The 23,845-nt window shown below is 43.5% G+C and overlaps 1 protein-coding gene across 1 annotated transcript; it reads left to right on the top strand.

Annotated features, from left to right (window-relative positions):
• Nucleotides 1-21,315: 21,315 nt before the first annotated feature.
• On the top strand, nt 21,316-22,773 carry LOC116903221 (sentrin-specific protease 2-like). Its single transcript, XM_032905597.1, has one exon. The coding sequence runs from the start codon at nt 21,316-21,318 to the stop codon at nt 22,741-22,743; it is 1,428 nt and encodes a 475-aa protein (XP_032761488.1). The 3' UTR covers nt 22,744-22,773.
• Nucleotides 22,774-23,845: the final 1,072 nt, after the last annotated feature.

Below are 23,845 nucleotides of genomic sequence, written 5' to 3' on the forward strand. Positions count from 1 at the left end.
GGAGGTGCCCTGGTGACTTGAATGGAGAGGCAGTAAGACAGTCTTCTATGGTAACTTTCCATTAGACCACTGAGGTCACGTAACACAGGAAAAACGACCCACACTGGGACCCAAACATCTGGACTGACCTGCTTCCAATAGGAAAATGTTGTACCCTTCATGTCCCAAGAGGTTGAATCTTTAGACGTCTGAATTGTCTGAGGCTGGTGCTTCCAAGGGTGTGCTCCCGGGCAGTGGGAGGGGTCCAGGGCTAGGATTTGAACAGGTGGAGGGAGACTGCAAACACAGGTCTGCATGTGGACTGGTGAATCCTGGTCAAAGGTCAGGGATGCAGTAGACATTCTGGGACCCCTGATCATGTTTGATGGCAGGACCTCTACCTGGCACAGTAGGAAGGAAGGAGGCTTGTGTCTGGTCACCATCCTAATGTGGTAGGGAGCAGGGTATGGGTTAAATTGCTTTGTGTTAAGGAGAAGGAACTTGGGGTTCCAGAAAGCCTGGGTAGCTCAGTCTGTCTTCCTCATCTGAGATGTTGTCAACCTACTCCCATAGGCTTATTTGCATAGTGTCATGGTCACTTAACCTGTGTCCAACCCTGGCTCCAACACCAAAACCAGAGAAATAACACCGGTAAATATTAGCCACTTTCATCTCATAATCTGTTCCCTCATGCTATTCCTTCTCTGAGACCCTCTGATCTCTCTTCTCTGTGATAGGCAGTTGCTGCAGGGACCACCCCACCCCACTGCCTAGTGCACGGTTACTATGATCCATATTTATTGAACATGTGGATGTGCTCAACACTGTGTGAGGCACAGTCCATACACCAGGTAGGTGAATGCTATACCCATTTTACTGATGGGATAACTGAGGCACTATCACATTTTTTTTTAAGGTTGCACACCAAAGTCAACCTAGACTGCCTCCAGAGCCCTTGTCTCTTCACCTCTGCAGCATCCCCACAAAGTTGCCCTGCCCACTGCTACACCCTCACAGATGCATCAATGAGTCCTGGGCACACACAAACACACCCAGGCTATGGCTTTCTTCCTGAGGCTCCTAACTACAAGAACAAGCTCCAACTGGGGAAGCAGAGACCAGAAAGACTTGAGAGGGCAGGGGAGAAACAGATCCAGGCCCTCCAGAGGGTGAGAAGCAAAGGGCTAATGTTTGTATCATTTGACTGGCACCACAAGACTCAGGTACTGTACAAATATTCTCCCCTTCACAGGGCTGAGCAGAGGACTAATAGAGCAGCTGAGGAACCCGTCGAGGTCAGGCAGCTGGAAATGTTGGCCATTAAGCAGAAAGCCCTACCTCCAAGCCTTGCTTCAATCTGGAGCCCCTGACCCCTGCTGGGCCACTGCAGAAGGTACAAAGGCAAGTGAGGAGCTCTTCCATGGTCTCAGTCCAACTGTATTGCAGTCACACCTAAATCCAGCCCTCTTGTAGGGGTGGACCTTCTTCCATATCCAAACTCTGTTATTGATGGCAGGATTGACTGACAGTGTGCACTAAGTCCTGCACAGCATCTCTGGGTGTGATCCACGTGCTATCTGTCCTCAGGACACTATGGTAACCAGCAGCAGAGTATGGGGTTCTATCAGCTCAGAACAGACCACTGGGTCTTGAGCTTTGGTGTCTTGGTGATATGCCTGGCTAAGTCCACTGGGGTTCTGGTTCCTGGGCCATCCTGGGGCACCTCAGTGTATCCTTCCAGCTTGGCTCCTGGTGCCCCCTTCTCCCATGCCCTTCTGGGTTCATACAGGCTAAACCAGCTCCTCTGAAAATACTTGACACCTTGGGTTTATTGGGGGTTGAGCACTGCAAGATCAGGTAGTTTGCTCCTGGTAAGAAGAGAACTGGCAACTCTGCTTGGTTCTCCTGGCTCTATTGGGGGCTGTCCCTGAAGGGTCCCTCCCAGGTCCCCATTTCCTTGACTTTCCCCGCACCATTGCTCTCTGAGTCTCTCATTCTTTCACCAGGCGGTAGATGTGGTGCTGAGCCCAGTGTTCGCTTGTTGGCAGCGGCAGATACCAAGTCATCTCACTGATACATTCTTTTGTATTTCAATTAAGGAATTCTTTTACACATCTGTGTGTGTGTGTGTGTGTGTGTGTAAACATGTACTTGCCTTGCTGGGTTGGCCGGATTTTGTTTGACAGGATTTCATGGTTTCTAACTCCACCCATTTTCCTACAAATGAATTAGTGAAGTCTGATTCTTTGTCTGCTCTTGCTTTCCCAAGGCAAGATCTTGCTTTTAGCAGGACGCCCTGGACCTCACCACGTAGACCAGCCTGTCCCCTAAGTGCCAAGATAAAGGTGTGTGCTGGGGTTGGGGATTTAGCTCAGCGGTAGAGTGCTTGCCTAGTAAGTGCAAGGCCCTGGGTTCTGTCCCCAGCTCACCCCCCCCCAAAAAAAAGGTGTGAGCTACCACTGCCTGGCAACACCAATTCCCCTTCATTCCTTCATTTTACCCTAAGCAATACAATGGTAAAAACAAAGACTCAGGGTTTGTTTCTTTGTTTCTTTGCTTGTTTATTTGAGATGGTGTTTCTCTGTGTAGCACTGACTGTCCTGGATTTTGCTCTGTATTCGAGGGGCTCTCAAGCACTGGGATTTAAGGTGTGTACTACCACTGCCCAGGAGAAGAATGGTTTTTATGTGAGACTTCTTCACTTACCACACAGCACAGAGGGAAATGCCACATGAACCAGAGTGCATGCTGTAAATTGCCAATCCTGATGCAGGTTCTGAGACCTACAACTCTGGTGCAGAAACCAGGAAGGTCTGGGTAGGGAGTTGGGCACAAGGGAGAAACAGTCTTACACCACTAGGAGACACTCAAGTACCAGTTTTCTTTCCTTTGGCTCCTATTTCTACAGTGAAATCTTGTGTAAGGTGATAAGGGGATGTTAAGTATGCTGTAATGAAGATGGCATGGAAGACAGATTACACACACACACACACACACACACACACACACACACACACACACACACACAGAGAGAGAGAGAGAGAGAGAGAGAGAGAGAGAGAGAGACTGCTGAGAAGGGCTAACCTTCCCCATTTTGGATGAACAGTACTTGTGAATGAGGACACAGTCATGCACAGAAGGAGAGATATTGTTTGCAGTGTCTGCGCTATGCATGGTTTACATGGAGCAGTTCAGTAGGAGGAAGGAAAGCAAACAATTCCAGCAACATCCAAGCCGATGCTTAGCCTCTGAGACAAACCGTCCCCTTACTAAACGCTCTCCATTCCCAACCCAGGACAGAGGCAGTCTTCCCCTTGTGACCATCATAATGCTGGGGGAAGGAAGGACAGCTGCAGGGTGTGCAGCAAGGCAGGAAGAGCAACCGTGAGTCCTGGAGGATGTGGGTCATCCATGGCTCAAGGTCTTCCTGTGACAAATGAAGTGAGCAGGGACCTGAACCCAGGCAGGCTTTCTCCCACATTCTCTAAGTCGTGTGAGCACCCCGGGAGACCAAGTATGCCAGACTGGCCTGAAAACACAGAGACAGTGTGTGAGCTTGGGTTATGCTGTGACTAGAACAGAGCAGAAATGTTGCCCACGAATCTGCAAGAAAGCAAAATACTGTCATGAATCTGAATGACCTGGAAAGGGACTGAAACCAGAGGTATGGTGACAAAACTCAGATGACAGACATGGGGTCACAGGGCTCTGACCAGTGTTACCCTCATCAACCACACCAGACCCTCGTGGTGTCTTTGCTTGAACTAAGATTTTGCTGTGTATTCCAGGCTGACCTCAGCCTTCATTCCTTTGACTTCAGCCTCCTGAGTACTAGAATTACAGAAGTTATATACCTAATTTATTATCTTTTGATGATACTTTATATACATATATATGTATTAGAAACCTATACATTTAATATATATACATTATATATATATATATATTACATGTATTATGTCTGCATGTATGTGGACTCGTGTGTGTGTGTGTGTGTGTGTGTTTGTGTTTATGTGTGTGTGCATAATGTCTTCCAAGCCACCTTCATCACAGCATAATTAGCACTCCCTTGTCAACTTTCACAAAGGTTTTGTGGTGTTGTACTATGTGCATGGTTAAGTCAGAGGACAACTTGCATGAGTAAATTTTCTCCTTCAAATATGTGTGTTCTAGGATTTGAACTCAAATCATCAGGCTTAATGGCAAGCACCTTTGCTCAGTTAGCCATATTGCTGGCCCTTGTGATAGATATCTTTGAAATCAATTCACTTTTCTTTTTCTTTCATTTTTTGATTTTAAGGCTGAGTTTCTTGGTTTAGTTCTGGCTGTCCTGGAACTCACTCTGTAGATTAGGCTGGCCTTGAACTCAGAAATCCAACTGCCTTGGCCTCTGCTGGGATTCTAGCGTGTGCTGCCCCACCTAGTGACATCAATTCTCTTTATTCCTTATTTACCTTAGCAGTGCAATCATGAAAACAAGAACTCTGGCTCCTTTGTTATTTGATTTGGTTGAGACAAGGCTTCTCAGTGTGTTCTCGGTTGTCCAGGAACTCATTCTGCAGACCAGTCTGACCTCGGACTCAGACACTAAAGGCACGAGCCACCACACCCAGTTTGTTTATAAGCAAATTAACTGTTAAATAATATATGTCAGTAGATGTAGTACTTATAAGACATCCCCATGCACCATGCTGGGAAGACCCAACACCAAAGAACCTCTCAGGCCACACACAAAGGCAGCCTGCTCCTGTCTCTGTAGCCCATGCTCATGTGACTTGTTCAGGGGAAGGTCCATGGGTCTAGAACCCTGCTCTTGACAAATCTTACTCAGTGCCTTCACACCAGGCCTGGTACATAGCTATTACATTCTCAACTCTGGGTGGTCTGACAAAACCTACAAGTCCCTCAGTATAAAATATATGTGTACATATCTTATACAAAACATATATATACACATATATATATACACACATACGTGTGTGTGGTGAAGCCTAAAGGAAAAGAGGTACTTTTTTTGCCCAGGAAGTATGGAAAGAACAGTATCCCCTCATTACCAAAGGGATTGATTTTTCAGAGTTTTTCTGGATTGAAACGGGAAAAATATATGGTAAGCATCATGGAACCTATTGACTTTAAGACAATAAAGCAATTAGCAGAGTCAGTCAAAACCTATGGAGTCAACGCAGCTTTTGTTATCATTCAAATTGAGGCTCTTGGCAGATACAGTCTCACCCCTGGAGACTGGGGGAGTTTAGCCAGAGCTTATCTCTCTCTGGGTCAATATTTGGATTGGAAATCTTTCTTTTATGAAAATGCTAATACTCAAGCTGCCATCAATTTGGCTTCAGGAGCAGACCCTCAGAGACATTGGGACGCTGACATGCTATTGGGAATAGGCAGATTTGCTCTGGACCAGACTGGTTATCCAGATCAGGTCTATACCCAGATTAATGAAATAGCCATTAAAGCCTGGAAAGCATTGCCTAATAGAGGTGCAGTCTCTGGGAACCTCACCAAGGTTCTGCAAGGACCCACAGAGCCATTTTCAGACTTTGTAGCCCGCATGGTGGAGTCTGCTACCAAGATCTTCGGAGACCCTGATACAGCTATGCCTCTTATTAAGCAGCTAGTGTATGAACAATGTACAAAAGAATGTAGGACTGCTATAACACCATATAAACATAAAGGTTTAGAAGTTTGGATGAAGGTCTGCAGGGAGATAGGAGGGCCATTGACTAATGTTGGCCTAGCTGCAGCAATGATACAATTAAAAAGGAAGGATACTACAGAGACTTGCTTCAGATGTGGCCGTAAAGGGCACTATAGAAGTCAGTGCCCTGACAGAAGTGGAGAACAGAGTAATAGCAGACCCTCCACAACCTAGATTATTATCCCGCTGTAAAAAGGGAACCACTGGGCAAATAATGTTGATCTATAAAAGAACTTGGATGGTTGTCCTCTAGCGATAGATATGAAAAGGTGGTGCACGGCCAAAAAAAAAAGGACAACTGGGCCCACGTCCCCAGGGCCCTCAAAATATGGGGCTCACCACAGAACGACAGGCAGGGGACAGGACAAACAGAGGCCTTGGCCTTCTCTTCACCAACCAAAGGAACGAGGAGAGCCACTGGACCTCCACTCCACCACCAGACTCATACTGACTCCCCAAATGGGAGTATAGCCAATAGACACAGATTTTAGAGGACATCTCCCTAAAGATACAGTTGGGATGTTGTTGGGACACTCCTCCTCTGCCCTGAAAGGTTTACAAATTGTACCTGGAGTAATTGACCCTGATTATTTTAGGCACAGTAAAGTCCTGGTAACCTCTCCCAGGGAATTACTGCTATTTCTCCTGGAGACAGAATTGCCCAGCTGCTGCTTCTTTTAGCTTATAGGCACTTTCCTCCCCTGAAAATAGATCCAGAGGAGACAGGGCTTAGGATCTTACAAGCTCGATTTGCCTTTTATCTCGTTAGAATGGGTGATCACCCAATATTACCATTGACTGTGGAGGGATGTTCTTTCCTTGGTTTGTTAGACACTGGAGCAGATACATAGTATCATCTCTATTTACAATTGGCCACCCAGGTGGCCTCACAAACATCATCTCAGGCCTCCACGTGGTCTAGAATTGCAAAAATGGCTCCTTAATAAGCTCAAGGACTGACATGGAAGGATGCAAAGGAAGGTCAGGAAAGATTACTCCCTATATTTATAGACATTCCTGTGACTCTGTAGGGGCCAGAGATGTCTTAATAAATCTAGACATGAGACTGACTACGAGTACTCCCCACAGGCCAGGATATGATGATAAAATGGGCTACATGCCCAGAAAGGTCTAAGAAAAATTTACAAGGACAAGCTGACCCAGTGCTGCTGAATTCTAAACAGGACAGGACAGGTCTGGGTTTTCCTAGGGCCGCATTGAGGAGGCATGCCCATTACATGGAAAACAGAGAACATGTGGATTCCTCAATGGCCTTTATCCTCTGAAAAATTAACTGCTGCTGCTGAATTAGTGACTGAACAGCTGCAATTGGGACATATACAGCCATCCACATCACCCTGGAACACACCAATATTTGTTATCAAGAAAAAAAATCAGAAAGTGGCGATTATTACATGATTTAAGAGCTATCAATTCTCAGATGCAAATAATGGGTCCCATACAGAGAGGTTTACCATTGCTCTCTAGTATTCCTGATGATTGGCCTATTATTATTGACATTAAAGATTGCTTTTTTTCCCCATCCCTCTTGCTCCACAAGATAGCATGCGATTTGCACTTACTTTACCATCTATGAATAATGAAGAACCTGATAAGCGCTATCAGTGGGTAGTCTTGCCTCAAGGTATGGCTAATAGCCCTACTATGTGTCAGCTGTATGTAGGACAAGCCCTACAGCCTATACGTGACCAATTCACAAAATTAAGAATAATACATTTTGTGGATGATATATTGCTTTCCTCTAAAGATTGTAGCACCCTAGAAACGGCCTATGCTAAAGTGGTTAAAGTGCTTGAAAACAATCAATTGTTTATAGCACCAGAAAAGGTTCAAATGGGCAAAAAGGGAGAGTATTTAGGAATGAAGATTACTCCTCATAGTATTTCCCCTCAGAAAATTGAATTACGAAAAGATCATTTAAAAACATTAAATGACTTTCAAAAGTTACTAGGAAGCATAAATTGGATTCGACCCTATGTTAAAATGCCTAATGTAGATTTACAACCACTCTATGAGATCCTGAAAATTTCTCGGCTTACTTCACCTATGCTTTAACCAAGGAAGCTTTGATTATCCTTAAGGAAAAAGTAGAAGAAAAGACTGGAAAAGGCAAAGCTAAGAAGCTACAAGGATAAGGAGGATGTCGTTTTGTGTATACTGAGAACTTTTCGTCAGCCTACAGGAGTGCTATGGCAACAAGGACCACTTCTGCGGAATTATATCCATATTTCTCCTATTAAGACCCTTGAATATTATCCTTCTGCTATCGCACAGCTTGCTATGTTAGGTGTTAAATCTTGTATTCAGCATTTTGGTATTTTACCCAAGAAAATTATTACACCATATACTGCAACTCAGGTGGAAACATTGTGTGCCCTGATAGATGATTGGGCCATATTATGCTGCAGTCTTGATGGAGAGTTTGGACAATCATTATCCCTAAGGATCCTTTTATTTACAATTTTTTTGAACACCAGTGATGATCTTTTCCAAGGTCACTGCCTCAGAGCCTTTAATCTGGGTGTTAGATATTTATACGGATGGCTCCAAAACAGGTGTGGTGCTGCATATGGTTGATTCTCAAGAACCAGTATTAATTCAATACAGTCCAGCAAACCCCCAAATTACAGAATGTAAAATTGTATTGGAAGTTTTTAAAAGATTTCATGATTCTTTTAATTTTAATTTCTGATTCTTGTATGTTAATGCTGTGCTCTCCTTGAAATTGCAGGACCAATTAGGTCATTAGAGTACTGTATGTCAAATTCTTTTTTACAAAATTTGATTTGGGCCAGAAAAACAAATTTTCATACAACATATTCGAGCTCATACTAATTTGCTGGTCCATGGCCAGTAGTAACGCCCTGGTGGATGCTAGTACTAGAGAGAATTTATTTTCATGCAGCTCAGTTGATCTCCTAGAGAATTTTATTAAAAGTTTCATGTTCTGGGGGTTGGGGAAAGTGGTTCCTATGTGGGTTTGGTTCCCCCGCCTGAAAAAAAGAACCAAAAAAAAAAAAGTTTCATGTTCTCTTTCAACAAAAATTTAAAATCTCTAGAGCTGCAGCTCATGATATGGTAAGTTGCCAGAATTGTATTCAGTTTCACCACCCCTCCTCAGGTGGGGATTACCCTAAATGGTCTGCCTCCATTAAGACTTTGGCAGATGGATGCCACACACATATCTCAATTTGAAATTTAAAATATGTTCATGTTTCTGTTGATACCTGTTCAGTATTACATGCCACTCTGATGACTGGTGAAAAGGCTTGTAATGCCATTAGTCATTGCTTAGAGGCATGGGCAACCTAGGGAAGCCTGATAGTCTCAAGACAGACAACGGGCCTGCCTACACTGCAAATTCCTTTCAGGGCATTTTGCAAACTATGCGAGTCAAACATACTACAAGTTGCCATACAATCCCCAAGGGTCAAGAAATTGTGGAAAGAGCGCATCATACCTTAAAGAGCTCATACAAAAACAAAAGGGGAATTGCCTATGGCAGAACACCAGAGAACAGTTGTCTTTAGCTCTTTTACTCTAAATTTCTTAATTTTGGATTCCACATGCGCTCTTGTCGGATCGCCATGTTGCTACTAAACCTATGACTCAATGCAATGTAAAGTGGAAGGATATTTAACTGGTGATTGGTATGGCCCCAAGATCCCGTAATTTCCGAGATCTAGGAAGCTGTTTGTGTTTTTCCACAGAATCAAGACAATCCAATCTGGGTGCCTTAATGTTTGACTCGCCAACTGCCTCCTCCTCTTCGTGAAGATGAGACTATGAACCCTACTATTACTACTGCGAATGGTAATCCAGGTTGATTCACTCACGCTGTGGGCTATTGCCAGATCCTGGCCAATACTTATGCCAGTTCATAGCAATTCTACTGTTTTGCCAACCTTTTTCTCCATATCCTGTTTGCATGATGTTCCTTGTATAGTGCCAAATGGAGAATTGCCCCAATGGTATACTGCCACTAATCTTTCTTTGTTACATACATTATGTTTCACTCTTAAAAATTCCTCCCAGCCTTGTATATGGCCAAGAAGGACTTCTTATTGGCTAATTGTTAGATCCTGAGAAAAAAGTGCCGGGCACTGAACCATCCTGGCCAAGGTCAAATTACCAAGGAGCCTCTTCAGGTGAGTGAGACATCAATCAATAATTCTGCTAAGTTGAACATTACACTTTGATTATGATGCATAATTGTAGTTTTCCATCACCCCTGGGCAAGGCATTCATTAACACTGGATAACTCTACCCGTCAGAGAGTCCCTACCTGCTTTGCCCCCCATGTTTTTCACCTAATTTTACCCCATGTCAGGAGTCCATTCCATAGAGTAAAAACAATTCCCTGATTTGAATTTTCCCTCCTCTTGGCAATGTACAGTATGATCGGGAAAAAAATAAGACTGGCAAGCGTAATTTTTGGCCTTGGTATCAATGGGCATTATCAAATGAGCAGGGAGCATACACATCTCTAATTCCTTTTGCCCGATTATTAGGTGAAAAATTTACATTGTATAATATTTCAGCCACTAGAACTAATAACAAAACCAGCTTAGTAAATGTAAAGATTAATGGCCTTTTAGCAAATGATACTGTCATTGGTGCTTCAGTATGTGTTAGACCACCTTTCTTCTTTCTGATAAGCACTAATGTAAGCGATAATGCTTTAAATTGTAATAACTCTGATGTAGTCTGTTATGTAGCTGAATGCTGGGATGGCACCAATGATACCGCAGCAATGGTCAAGGTTCCTTCTTTTGTGCCTATCCCTGTGGAAGCAAATCCAGATAATTTTCCCATACTTCATTTACTAAGAACCAAAAGGGATTTTGGTATTACGGCAGCTATAATTTCAGCCATTGTACTATCAGCAGCTGCAGCAACAACAGCCGCGATTGCTATGACTAATCAAGTACAGACGGCTGAGACTATCAATCAGATTGTGGAAAGAACCGCAGTGGCATTAGAGATACAAGAAGAATTTAATGCCCACTTGGCATCTGGCTTTCTATTAGCTAACCAACGAATGGATTTAATTCAAGAACAAATTGAGGCACTATATCATATGACACAGCTGTCCTGTGTTTCCTCCCTTAGAGGCTTATGTATTACTCCTTTGCAAGCTAACCTTTCTCAGTATTCTCAACAGAGCAAAGAAATCTCGAATTATATGAAAGGAAACTGGTCCATGAAAGTGGAGCAATTATCGAGACAATTGCTGATGCAGATTGCTGTCCTTAACAACACTAGAATGGAACCCATCACGTTTGGAGATTTCACCTCATGGATTACCAATGCTTTCTCCTTTTTAAAGAATGGCTGGCATGTTTGCCTAGGGGTGATTGTCCTCTTGGGATGTGGATATGCTCTGCTCTTTTGCGTTTCCATAATGAGAGCATGCCAGACACAAAGCGATTGTTTACAGGCTATGGCTGTCATTGAAAGTGGTGCTTCTCCCAATATATGGCTGGCATCTTTGAAAAAATTAAAATTCGCCTTTGATCGTGTTCTGTCACTGTCATGTGAAGTATTGTATCCAGAGACGGGCACTTTCCTCAGGCTTCGACCAACCTAAGACAGGGGCCCTGGCATAAGATTATTCTAACGACGACGGGTAGGCCGAGCTGGCGAGAGGGACGACATAAGACAGGACCCATGACAATATTGACGTGACACCCTGATCTGACTAGTCATAGACAGAGGTTTAGCTGCGCTCGTTTGGAACATTGGGCTGGTCAAATGCCCTCCCAGTATCTCCCCAAATAAACACACACGATAGCCCAGAACGGTGTGTTACAACATAAGTCATTTCTAGCCATTGGGGTCCAGTCCTAACTGCAAGAGTGGCTCACCATGGCCGAGCTGGGCACTCTGTGAGACATGTCTGATCTCTCTCAGACCACTACCTCCACCTAATGGTTTCATTTTTATAATACAATAAAGGGGGAGTTGTTGGGAGCGGCTAAAGATGGCACTGACATCTAGTGGTTGTTTGTGGTATACAACCATTATAGCCGTGTCCCTGGCCTTCCTCTGGCATTTACAAGGCCAGGGTGATATTCATGCTAATAAGGTATCTCATAATCCACCAATCCCCAGAGGACAAGTTTACAGCCACTGTCTGTCTTGTACTTAAGGCGAGTGCCTTTGTTCCCCGGGGCCCCCCGTATCAAGAATGAGGTGTTCCTGCAATAAAGGCTGTTGAGAAGAACCCAACAGTGTCGTGTCTTCCTTGCTGGTCGAGGTGGGCGCTTCAGTCCTCACTATCCACTGGATCCAATAGCTGTGACATTCTGAAGCTGTTGTGTAATGACAAAATGGCACCAAGGTCTCCACCCCAGCATACCTGTGACGCTAAGGTCTATGACTCTGTGTAATGTTTAACATTGTGATGTGGAGGAAGAGCCACCTGCAAGATGGACACAAGCCACAAGCTCCACTGTGAACTTGGGCACACCGTGATGATGCCACCGGCCCGAGGGTCTCTGAAGGGGACCCCCTCACTAATTGGACTGCCAAACTTCACCAGTTTGCCCTGGGATATTATAGAAAATTATTTGTATGATTAATGAAAATAAAACACACCTTGTGCCCTAAAAAAAAAACCATTGTGCACAGTGCCAATCTGGTCACCTCTTGACTCGCAGTGATCTGAATGGATGGTTTTCTGCGTCTGGGTTGACAGCCACCTAATGTCAAACAACTAGGTGCCAGGCAGTACCTGAGAAGGGACCTTTGCTTTAGGGTTTCAATACTGGAATTGGCAGGATGATTTCCATACCTTTAGTGCCACTGAGGCCCACCCATGTAAGTGCTCACCGTGTTAGGAGTATAGTCCAGTAGTGACAGTGGGAGCGTGCAAGTGTGTTGTGTTTTGGTTTTTTTGGTGCTAAAGATGGATGACAGGGCTCAGTGGCTAAGCGTCTGTCCTGCCTCAGCAAAGGCAGTTTTTACAAAGCCCCTCTAGTTATTTACTTTCATTAAACGTATCGAAGTGCCCTAGTCTCTATCCAGTCGTCATCCCACAGGTCATCCCTCTAGCTCCTAGGCCAACAGCGTCCACCACCAAAGTTCATGTCCTTGGGTGTTTCATCTCAAAGGTGCTGGTAACCTCCCCGACCCCTCCTATTGTGCAACGCCTGCCCTCCTGCCCCATCTCATTGATGCTACTTCCGGGTCTTTACTTTTTCCTCTCCTGGAGGTGTCTGCCTGTCTTGTCAGTGACAAACAGAGGAGGCTTGGCTTCATATCCAGGAACCTCCAAGGATTGGCCTGTGCTGGAGGTGAAGGGATTCTAAGCCTCTGTTGTCCCTGGGGTTCCACAGACAGAGTTTGCTCGCTATGAGAATGGTCACTATTTGTACCGCATCCATCGGTCCCCACTCTCGGAGTACAAGATCAACTTTATCCACAAGCTGAAGCCCTTACCCAAGAAGTACAGGATGAAAAGCGTGCTGGAGAACTTCCCATCCTGCAGGTATGACATGGGGCAGATGCCCAGGCTGAGTGCATCAGTAAAAGGGTGCCAATGGATTCCTTATCTAGGGCTTTGACCTTTGCCTTCTCATGTGCAGGAGGTCACCAACCGAGACACAGGAGACCTTGCTGTGTGTATAGCACTAGGCTTCAAAGTTTCAGCCAGCGGCAACACAGGGCTCAGCACCACATCTACCGCCTGGGAAAAGAATGAGAGAGTTGGAGAGCAATGGTTGGGTGACAAATCCAGAAAGTGGGGACCTGGGAGGAACCTTCAGGGACAGCCACCAAAAAGTTCCAAGAGAACCAAGCACAATTACTAGTTCTCTTTTTTATCAGGAGTAAACTGCCTGATCTCACAGTGCTCAACCCCCAATAAACCCAAGGGGTCAAGCTCAATGATCACAGCTGCCCTGTACTCCTACAGATGTTCTTTCCATGGATGAAGAGGCTGGCAGAGCAGTGAATAACCTCAACTAGCATCATGGCCTCTGTGTGTAATGTCCCTACAGGCCCGTGTGTTTGAACACTTGCTAATGGCACTGCTATGGAAGGTTTCAGAGCTTTGCTGGTCATAGTATCCTAAAAGCAAGGCTTGAACATTACAAGCCAACACAGTTCCATCCTGAGCTCCCTATGACTTGATCTACCTAGAGGTGACCGAGCTGGCCCACCTGTTCCACTGCCCCTGGCAAGAGCCGTTTCTGTAACCTTGCCTTATCTCCCACAACATACAGGATTCCCACAAACCACGCCTTGCTTCTCTTTGGTGTTTTATCACAGTAGCCAAAAAACATACCTTGAAAGTGCACTGCAGAACTCCTGCCTCCCTTGGTGCCTCAGTCAGCTCTCTGGAAAGCAGGTGGACTGATGGTGGGTGGTCAGGCTTTGTTTGAATCTGGGTGAGAGACTGGAAACCCAAGAAAGGAGACAACACAGACGTCAGACTAGTACAGTTGTGGAGCACTTGCCTAGTGTATGTGACCCTGGCTTGCATCTAGGAAAACAAAACAAAAAAATTAAAGCAAGATGAAGAAAGCTTTCTTTTTTTCATTTTGGTACATCAGTCACCTTGTAGGTAAAGTAATTCCACTGTTGTAAGGATGATGTGGTGCCCAGGAGGTTGTGGAACGGCAGGAGAAGACATTAGCAGATGACAGCTCCATTGGAGGGAAATGTATCCCACTGGCAGTCGGGAGAGCACATTCTAGAAGGAATTGGAAGTCCTCAGATGATTGCCTGATTTTTTGAGTGTCAGACTTTATTTTTTAAATACAATTTTGAAAAGATTAATGTTTGTTTGTTTGTTTGTTTTTTTCTGTCCTGTACCCACAAGGCCAAATTGGGAGTTAGAACTTTGTCATAATGCTTTCATTCTGCCTTTTTCCTTTAGTAACATTGCTTCGAGATAGGATTTCACAAGCTCAAGTTGGTGTCAAACTCGCAATTTAGTGAAGGATGAAATTTAACCCCAGACTGTAGCAAAGATTGGGATTTCAAATCTGTGCTACCACCCTGTAACACAGAAGGGACAGTGCAGACTTAGTGGGATTCTTTCCAGTCTTTCTTGAAACCTAGCTCTGAGTCCTGCCAGGGACCCCGAGGCAGGTGCATACCAGCTCATTGGTGACAGTGCAGACACTGAGTCCTGGATTCAGGGTGATTAACCAGGTTCTCACCCCCTTTGCAGACGGCCGTATGGCTTCTAACTCCACATACTATTTTTTCCAGGTTCTGCTCTGGGGGAGCAAGGAGACCCAGAAATCCCATTCTGTCCAGCCTCCATGGCCCCTGTAACCTTGATTCACACACCCCAGCTTGGCTCTGGAAGCACATTAAAGCAAGCTTCCAATGCCTGCTCCCGGTTGGCCTAGGTCCCTCTAAGCTGTGATCTACCCACTTGCTCTTTCTCTTTATCTCCTTGGTCTGTGATTCCTGGCTGTGCTTCCTGGATTTGATATTTGCTTCTGAGTTTTCTGCTTTGGCAACTCACCACATTCCCTTATAGCATTGAGGGTTTGGAGGTTGGGGGCTCTGGATTTTGTTGATCTGCACTCTACTATGTCCCCTGCTCTGATTTTATGTACATATGTGGACTTCCTGAGGAACATTCACTCTGGTTTGTGCTCTGCAAATTCCTAGGGCTAAGCTAGGATTGGAAGTGGCCTTGAAGTGGTCTGTGATACCCAAGTTTTGCCCTGTCCCTCATTGCCCCTTGAGGGACACACACACACACACACACACACACACATACACACACACACACACACACACACACACACACACACACACATGGCAAATTTTACAGCTCTCTGTCTCTGCTTGTTCAGGTAGGCTCTACTCTCCCTACCTGCTAAGTATGCTGCTGAGAAGAAATCCAAAGCCCCTGCCCTCAAATAGCACTCTCAGGGAATTCACAAATTCTATCCAATTAACCCCACTCGAAAATAGCTGCCATTGAATACATCCCCTAACTAATTTTGCAATCTGTTCTCTATTAGAAGACAAGGACAAATTATCTGCAAATGAAATAAGCCCAGGAATGACAGCAGTCCTAAAATCTTAGATGAAGGCTCAGCTGTTGTGCCCTGTTAGCAGTGATGGGACTGAGGTGAGAGCCATTCCTGGCTTCATTCCCTGGTGGGAAAGAGCCTGTGTGAACCAGGTGGTCACTGGGGAAGATTGGCCTCTTCTTGGTGGGACTTGCGACTGCCTGACCTGGGAACTCCTTGGAGCGCTAAGGTCTTGCTTCCCAGTTTTGGAACTTTACACTGGCAGGTGTCTCCTAAGCAGGTTGAGGTTTGAGAGGTCACTGGGCTGGACCTTGTCACCAAGTGCGGAGGTGGCTCCACTCCCAGGCTGTGATGATAATCTTTGGTGATTTCTTTTGTAGATGAAGCAGGCATTTGGGATGGAATGCAAGAGCCTTCTGTCCCTGGGAAAAGTCTACAGTCTAACAGCATAGTCATTGCTGTAAAATTCCTTTTTCCTTTTAGAAAGAGATGACAGGAGGCTGGACATATGGCTCAGTGGCCGACAGCACTTGCTGCCCTTGCAGAGAACCTAGTTCAGTTCTCAGCACCTACTTGGCAACTCAGAGCCACTCCTAACTCCAGTTTCAGGGGATCAAGTCACCCTCTTCTACCCATGGGCATTGTATTATATGGTGCACAGGCATGTATGCTTGAACACACACACCCAGAATAAAAGTAGTTGAAAAATCTTTTAAAAGATAGCAATAAAAAAATGAACATGAGCAAATTAAATTCCAAGGAGTTCTTTTGACATATAATCCCTTTTGCTTGTTTTTCTATGAGAATCTTGCAATGTAGCTTAACTCAACTATTTCATGATTCTCCTGCCTCCATCTCCAGTGTGCTAGGCACATAGTACCATGATTTGCCTCACATAATCTTTCCAACTGTCCAAATGTCAAAAGATAATATGCTAAGTATGGGTGTTCTGCTTTCATGGATGTCTGTGCACCACCTGCATGCAGTGCCCACAGAAGCCAGAAGAGGGCAGCAGACCCCTTGGAACTGGAGTTATAGAGAGCTGGGTGCTGACAGTTGGGTGCTGAGAATCAAATGCCAGTCATCTGGGAGAACAGCCAGGGCTCTTACCTACTGAGCCATCTCTCCAATCCCTTTACCTTTTAAAAAAAATAGAATTCTTACTCTACTGCCCCTGCAGGTCTCTTTCTCTTGAGAATTAAACAAAAGGGAACAGGTCTGACTCGTCTGTATCATTTTGTTACCTAAAATTATCAGCAGTGTTTTAAATGTCCGAAGACAAATTTTTTTCATGGGAAAGAATACTGGAATATCTTTGCCTAGTTACTTATTTTGAACAATCAAAGGACTAGTTTTGTTTGGTTCAGCTTGCACACCTTGTTACTTTTTGTATCAAGCTATTTTTTTTATGTTGTCTCCTTCTCTTGCTCTTTGATTATGGCTTAGATATCTCACGTATCCTCTCAGTGTTTAATATCAATTCTAAGCTTAATTAAATTAGCTTAGGCTACTTAAAACAATTAAACAGCTGTGCATGGTGGTTCAGGGCTCTACTTCTAGCACTGGGACTCTGATGAGTTCTGCACCAGGCTTGACTACAGGGACAAATTCTATCTCAAAAATCTAAAGAAACAAAAATTAAAAGGAGTAAAAAAATAAAATTTAGCATTTTAAACATATAGTATCTCATCTGCTATCTTAGGGTTTGACAGCTAGGTATGGACACCATGACCAAGGCAACTCTTATAAAAGGACAGCATTTAATTGTAGCTGGCTTACCGGTTTAATGGTTCAGTCCCTTAATGTCATGGCAGGAAATATGGCAGTGTACAGGGAGACATGGTGCTGGAGGAGCACAGAGCTCTACATCTTGATCCAAAGGCAGCCAGGAAGACACTAGAAGTTGACACTAGGTGGAACTTAAGCATGGGAGACCTCAAAGCTCACCCCTACAGTGCCACACCTCCTCCAAGGCCACAACTACATGAACAAGGCCACACCTACCCCAGGGAACAAGTGCCCCAAAACCACACTCACTCCAATGAGGCCAATTCCTAATAGTACTTTTGCCCATGGGCTAAACATTCAAACACAAAAATCTATGGGGGAGAAATCTATTCAAACCACCAAACCTGTCTAAAGCTGACTTGAAAAATCTTACAAAATCTTCTACATTTAACATTTAAAACTAAATTAACTTAATACCAATCAAGTTTTGAAATAATTTTAGGAAAACAGTGCTAATGTCAAACATGCCAATTAATTTGAAAAATTTGAGGAAATTGACAAATTCTTAGAAAATATAACCGACCAAAAGGAAACTGGGAGGAAAGGAGCATTTATATCACCACTAAAGAGTGAATGAGATTTATAGTGTTTCCCCAAAAAACTGCATATTTTCTAGCCCATTTTGCCCTACGTTCAAGAAACATGAACCCATTGGGAAAATAGTTCATTTGGAAAGCCTGTGTGAGACTCTGCATTCCTAGGCAAGGGCACACACACACACACACACACACACACACACACACATAAATGGTGAAGGAGGGAAACAAAGTCAGAAACATGGATGCAAATGATTGCAGAAGCTTCAAGTAAACAACCCCAGCAGATTTTACCAGGCTGGGAATCTTTGATGCTAAAACAGAAAAGTAAAAGCTAGATGTAGGTTACAGGATTATAATCTCGGCAATGTGGAAGCTGAGCAAGAAGAATCTTAAGTTCAAATCCAGTCTGGAAAGCAAAGCTAGAATAAGGACAACATAGGCTACAAAACTACACCCTGTCTTAAACAGAGAAGGAGAAAAATCATAAAGTTAGGGGAAAGCCAGGAACATGTGAACGTGATTCAATATCACATGAAATGTAGAGCAAAATCCAACAACGGTTTAAGAAAAGAAGAATCATGACCACATTCCAGCTTTCCTAGGACCCAAAGCTAATCTTGTTAAATTAAAGGAGGAAAATGTTGCAGTTGTCTCAAAAGAGAAAAGAAAGGAAGAAAGAAAGAAAGAGAGAAAGAAAAAAGAGAAAAAACAAAAAGGAAAAAACCAACAAACAAAAAATCATAACAAAACAAAACAAAAAAAAAACAAACAAAAAAACCCTGAAAATGTAACCATTCCTTAATAATTTAAAAAACGCAAACAAAATCTCTCTAAGAAGGATAACAGGAAACATCATTGACCTAATAAAACCGACAGTGGTTTGAGAAATAGTCAGAAGATCTTTTTGAACATCAGGAAGAGTGGATGAAGATTGTGCTTTCCATGAGGCTAAACACACTTGTCAAGGTACCAATCGGAACAGCCAGGCTAAGGAACATAAATCTAAGAACTAAAAATCTTGTTTTGCAGGGCTTGAACCATGGAAGAGAAGGTACAGAAAAAGTCCTCCATGTCTGGGCTCCTTCAGAGATTCACCACTCTCACTCAAGTTTTGCTCTAGTAAATGAGAGGCTTTTTATTAAAAGAAGACTGAGCAGGACCAACCCAGAAAGAATTCCCTAGATAAGGCCAGAGGGCTTTGTTAGCTAAAGGATTACATACGCAAAACTTACAAAGTGACAATTTTGGGAAGCAAAAGTAACTGCCTGCACCCGGATTTTGTGATATGTCCAGCAGGTAGGAACCTTGGCTATGCAAGCAAGCAGGTGTATTGTACAAAGCAGAACTTAGCAGTTAGCCTGTTTAATCTCATGACCAATCACTCTGTTGGAATAGCTGAGGCATTGAAATATTTTGAAACAATCAGCAACTTTTGCAGAGTAGCTCAGCCACACCAGGAAGTGGTCCGTCTCAGGCTACCTGACAGGGTACATTCGAGATAGAATCATTTCCTCATGGACTATGCTAGCTAAAAACAATTCTGTTTTTGCACGCCTAGCACAATAAATTTATCCTCTAACATAAAGTTCACCATCACAACAGCAGCCCTGTTAGGTAATGTAAGACCGATGTGGTAATATGAAAATTTCCTTCTTGGTATGGGAACAGATCCCTCCAAGGTGTAATAAGAAAGAAGAGAAAGAAGCCTGGTACAAACAAAATGACTCCTGGGGAAATAATCACAAGAAATTCAAACCTTTTACAGAAAAAAGTACATTTTCCCCTCACAGTAAATCATTGGTATAAATATACTTGCACAACTTGTTGATATTTTCAGTGAAAAAACAAACAATATGTGTCTCAATTCTTTTTCTCACATTTTTTGTAAAAACATCTCCACACTTTTAAGAGTAGATCACGGAGCTGCTCAAGGGCCCAGAGATGGATCAGTGGTTAAAGGGCTTGCTGTTTAATCATGGCGGCTGGAGCTCAGATCCCAGGACCCAGGGAAAACACACAACTCTGCAACTCTAGCTCCAATTTGTCCTGCCTACTGTTTTCTAGGGAGGAGTTTAGGGCTTGCATTATTGCTAGGTTGTAGCAGAAGTAGCAAGGTTCTTTCACAATGGAGCCTATGGACAATGGTGAGGTTTTCTCTATTCTCTTTGGACAATGTATCCATCCTTGGTGAATTTGGTACCAGTTTCCCCAAGTTTCCTCTAATACCGAAACACTGAACCATTCCACCCTTCATTCACTCTGAAGGGAAGCTCCTCAGACAGGAAAGCAACTCAAAAAGTCTCAAGATGGTCCCTAAAACTAATCAGATTCACTAGGCTCTTGCCCTGTCAGAGTGAAAGGAAGCTGAGCTGCAAAGAAGACTCACAAAGGCACCAACCTCAGACCAGCTGTCTTGAAGAAGTTTAGACCAACTGAGGCACCTGGAAAGGACATTAAGCCATCTACAGGCTGTGCAGTTTCTCCAGGTCTCCAGCTTTTGTGAGCTGACACCATGCTGGGGTGGGTTTGGTGATGCAGCTGTCTTTGAGTCATTTCTGCTCCTGTAAGGAACCCCTCACCCATATTCCTATAAGTAACCCAATAAAACCCATTGGTTCACCAAGTAGGACTTTGGTGGTATGGGCACTTGGGTCTTTATCTAGGTGAAAGAAGTTTTGTCAAGTTTAGTACCTGCGAGGTTTTATAACTGTAAAATTCTATGTATTCTTTGTAATTAGCAAGCCCATTGTGAGAAGATATGTTGAAGGGAACTTATATTTTGTTTCCTCTAATTGACCATGATGGGGCAGGGTCCTAAAAGACAAATGTACTCATCAGGACAGTTAGATTATGCTGAGGTGATGTGGGGAACTCTCCTCTGCTAAAGTGAACTGAGCTATGTATCATTCATTCAAACTTCCACTCCGGCAAGTGAGTGCTTTGAAATCCTGGACTTAGTTGGGGTAGGGGAGAGCTTCAACCCTCCAGAGAACGTTGGTTTGCCTTCTTTCAGGTGACATCACAACCAGCTATAGAACATTGAAGGCTGTGATTAGGGGCAACCCCTAGATTTCGGTACCACTCGTGAGATTGCCTCCGAAGTGGTAGCTGCTAGGTTTAGACCTGGTGCCTTACTAGTGATTTGAATAGGACGATCAGTCTCATTTGAAACTTTTTTGGATTTAGCTGCCCACCCAGAGCCAAGCATACGGTTGCTTTTCTCTTCTACATTATAAAGCCGGCACCCTAAAAACACCTAGCCAAGCCGGTCTCCATGTGGCAACCTAAACAGCCCGGGGTGGGCATGAAACCCGAACCTTCAGGACAAAGTCGAAAGCGGAAACACCTTGACCAAAGTGAGACAGAGACCGAGTCTGAAGGTTTGGGACCAAGTCCATCAAGGAACTGCCAAGATGGAACACAAATGGTGTTTCAGAAGCCTGGAAAAGCTCGTAAGAAGATCTGTCAGGAGCATCAAGACCAAAAACTTAAAAAAGAACAGCCTGGCAAGGGTCAGGGACAGAAAACCCAGGAAGAGGGTTCAGGAAATATCGAACCCCTAGTGTGTCTGCCAGATCAGGCTGTAGTTGAGAAGTCGGCTGAGGGTGGCAAGTGTCGCAAGCGACCCTATTCTGTCCTACAGGAAAAACCTCAAAGCCCCCTAAATGAAAAGTATGCTAGGTCACTTGAACAGCTTCAAGGTGGCCATCCTGTGAGGTCTGACCCACACAGGCCTCACCCAACCTTTTCTGACACCTCCAACAACAAAGGTGGAATGCCAGGGCATCCACATGGATCAGAAACAGCTCAGGGAGATAGACAGTCATCGACAGAGGTTCTCTCTACCAAGAGAGAGAAGAGGGGTGCAGAGGAGAAATGTGTACGGGGAAACAGCTTGGAGCATGGCTTGCCGGGAACAGAAAATGAAAACATCCTGGACAGTGGCGGCGGTAGGTTACTCCCCAACAAGGTGGCAGTAGTTGCAGGAGAGAAAAAGGCTCTCCCAGAGCAAGAAAACAACCAAGAAAAAGAATTTACAAAAGAAATGGAAAAGGAAGTTGAGAAAGCATTGGGTCCAGGAACCCAGGAAGAAATCCTCAGTACGGGATTCAAGCTCAAAATCACCCGAGGAGATATGCAGACCCTCAAGAATGGTCAGTGGCTCAATGATGAGGTCATCAATTTCTACATGAATCTTCTGGTTCAGAGAAATGAAAACCAAGGCTACCCTGCTCTTCATGCCTTTAGCACTTTCTTTTACCCCAAGCTAAAGCATGGCGGGTACAATTCTGTGAAAAGATGGACCCGAGGAATCAATCTCTTTGAAAAAGAACTTATCTTGGTGCCTATTCACCAGAGGGTCCATTGGAGCCTGGTGGTAATCGATTTAAGAAAGCGAAGCATTGTCTACCTCGATTCAATGGGTCAGACAGGGGAAAATATCTGTGAGACCATCTTCCACTATTTACAAAATGAGAGCAAGACCCGAAGGGACATCGAGCTGGACCCTGTGGAGTGGAAGCAGTACAGCTTAACTTCACAGGAGATCCCTCAACAACTGAATGGGAGCGACTGTGGGATGTTCACCTGCAAATATGCAGATTACATCTCTAGAGACCAACCTGTGACCTTTTCTCAGCAACACATGCCCCTCTTCAGGAAGAGGATGGTGTGGGAAATCCTGCACAGTCACTTACTGTAACAGCATCCACCTGGTTGCTATGGCTCCCGCCCCGTCCTTTTCTATCCATGTTTCTAATATATCTCAAGTGGGAAGAGTTGAAGAGACTTTAAACAGGTTCTGAGCTGTCTGACCGGATGGAGCCCACTCTCTTCAATATTGTCCTAACGTGGGGTGTGGGTCTGCCACCCTAATGCCATCTCTAGAATGCATACAACTACCGCCAACTTAGAAACTGCCACTGTCCAACTCACGCAAGACTACCTGCTCAAGAAATACTATTTTAATGCTGAATTTAGTCAATGAATTGGTGTTGTGGGGGGTTTTTGTTTGTTTGTTTGCTTGTGTATTTTGTTTTTCTTGTTTTTTGTTTTAGTTTGTGTTTTTGTTTTGTTTGTTGTTTTGTTTTGTGTGTTTTTGGTTTTGGTTTGTTTTTTGTTTTGTTTTTTCTGGTTTTGGTTTTGTTTTTTCTTCTTTGTTTTTGTGGGTTTTTTGTTTTGTGTTCTGTTATTTTGTTTTTGGTTGGTTTTTGGGTTTTTTTTGTGTTTGTGTGTTTTCGGTTTTGTTTTTTGCTGCTTTGTTTTTGTTTGTGTTTTTGCTCACTTTTTGTGTGGCTTGTTTTTTCTTTCTTGTTCGTTAGTTTTTGTGTGTTTTGTTCTTTTTTTTTTTGTATTTTTTTTTTTTTTTTTTTGTGTTTTTTTTTTTTTTTTTTTTTTTTTTTTTTTGTTTTTTTGGTTTTTTTTTTTTTTTTTTTTTTTTTTTTTTTTTTTTTTTTTTTGTTTGTATTTGTGTTTTTGTTTTCCTTTTAGTTTTTAGTTTTCCTGGGGTTTTTTTTGATTTGTTTTTTTTTTGTTTTTCCAAGTTTGCTTTTTGTTTGTGTTTGTGTTTGTGTCTCCAGTTTTTTCGTGTTTTCTTTTATATTTTTGTTTTGTGTTTTGTAGCTATTCTGTATTTTCTTTTTCTCGGTTTTTGGCTTTGTTTGTTTGGTTTCTGTAATTTTTTTGGTTTTGTTTTTTGTTTTTTTGTTCTTGGTTGTGTTTTTGGTTTTATTTTATTTTATTTTTGCTTTCTGTATATTTTATTTTGGTTTTTTGTTTTTGTGTTTTTTGTTCATTTTCTGTGG

The sequence above is a fragment of the Rattus rattus genome, chromosome 6, assembly GCF_011064425.1.
Source record: "Rattus rattus isolate New Zealand chromosome 6, Rrattus_CSIRO_v1, whole genome shotgun sequence".
Taxonomy (NCBI): domain Eukaryota; kingdom Metazoa; phylum Chordata; class Mammalia; order Rodentia; family Muridae; genus Rattus; species Rattus rattus.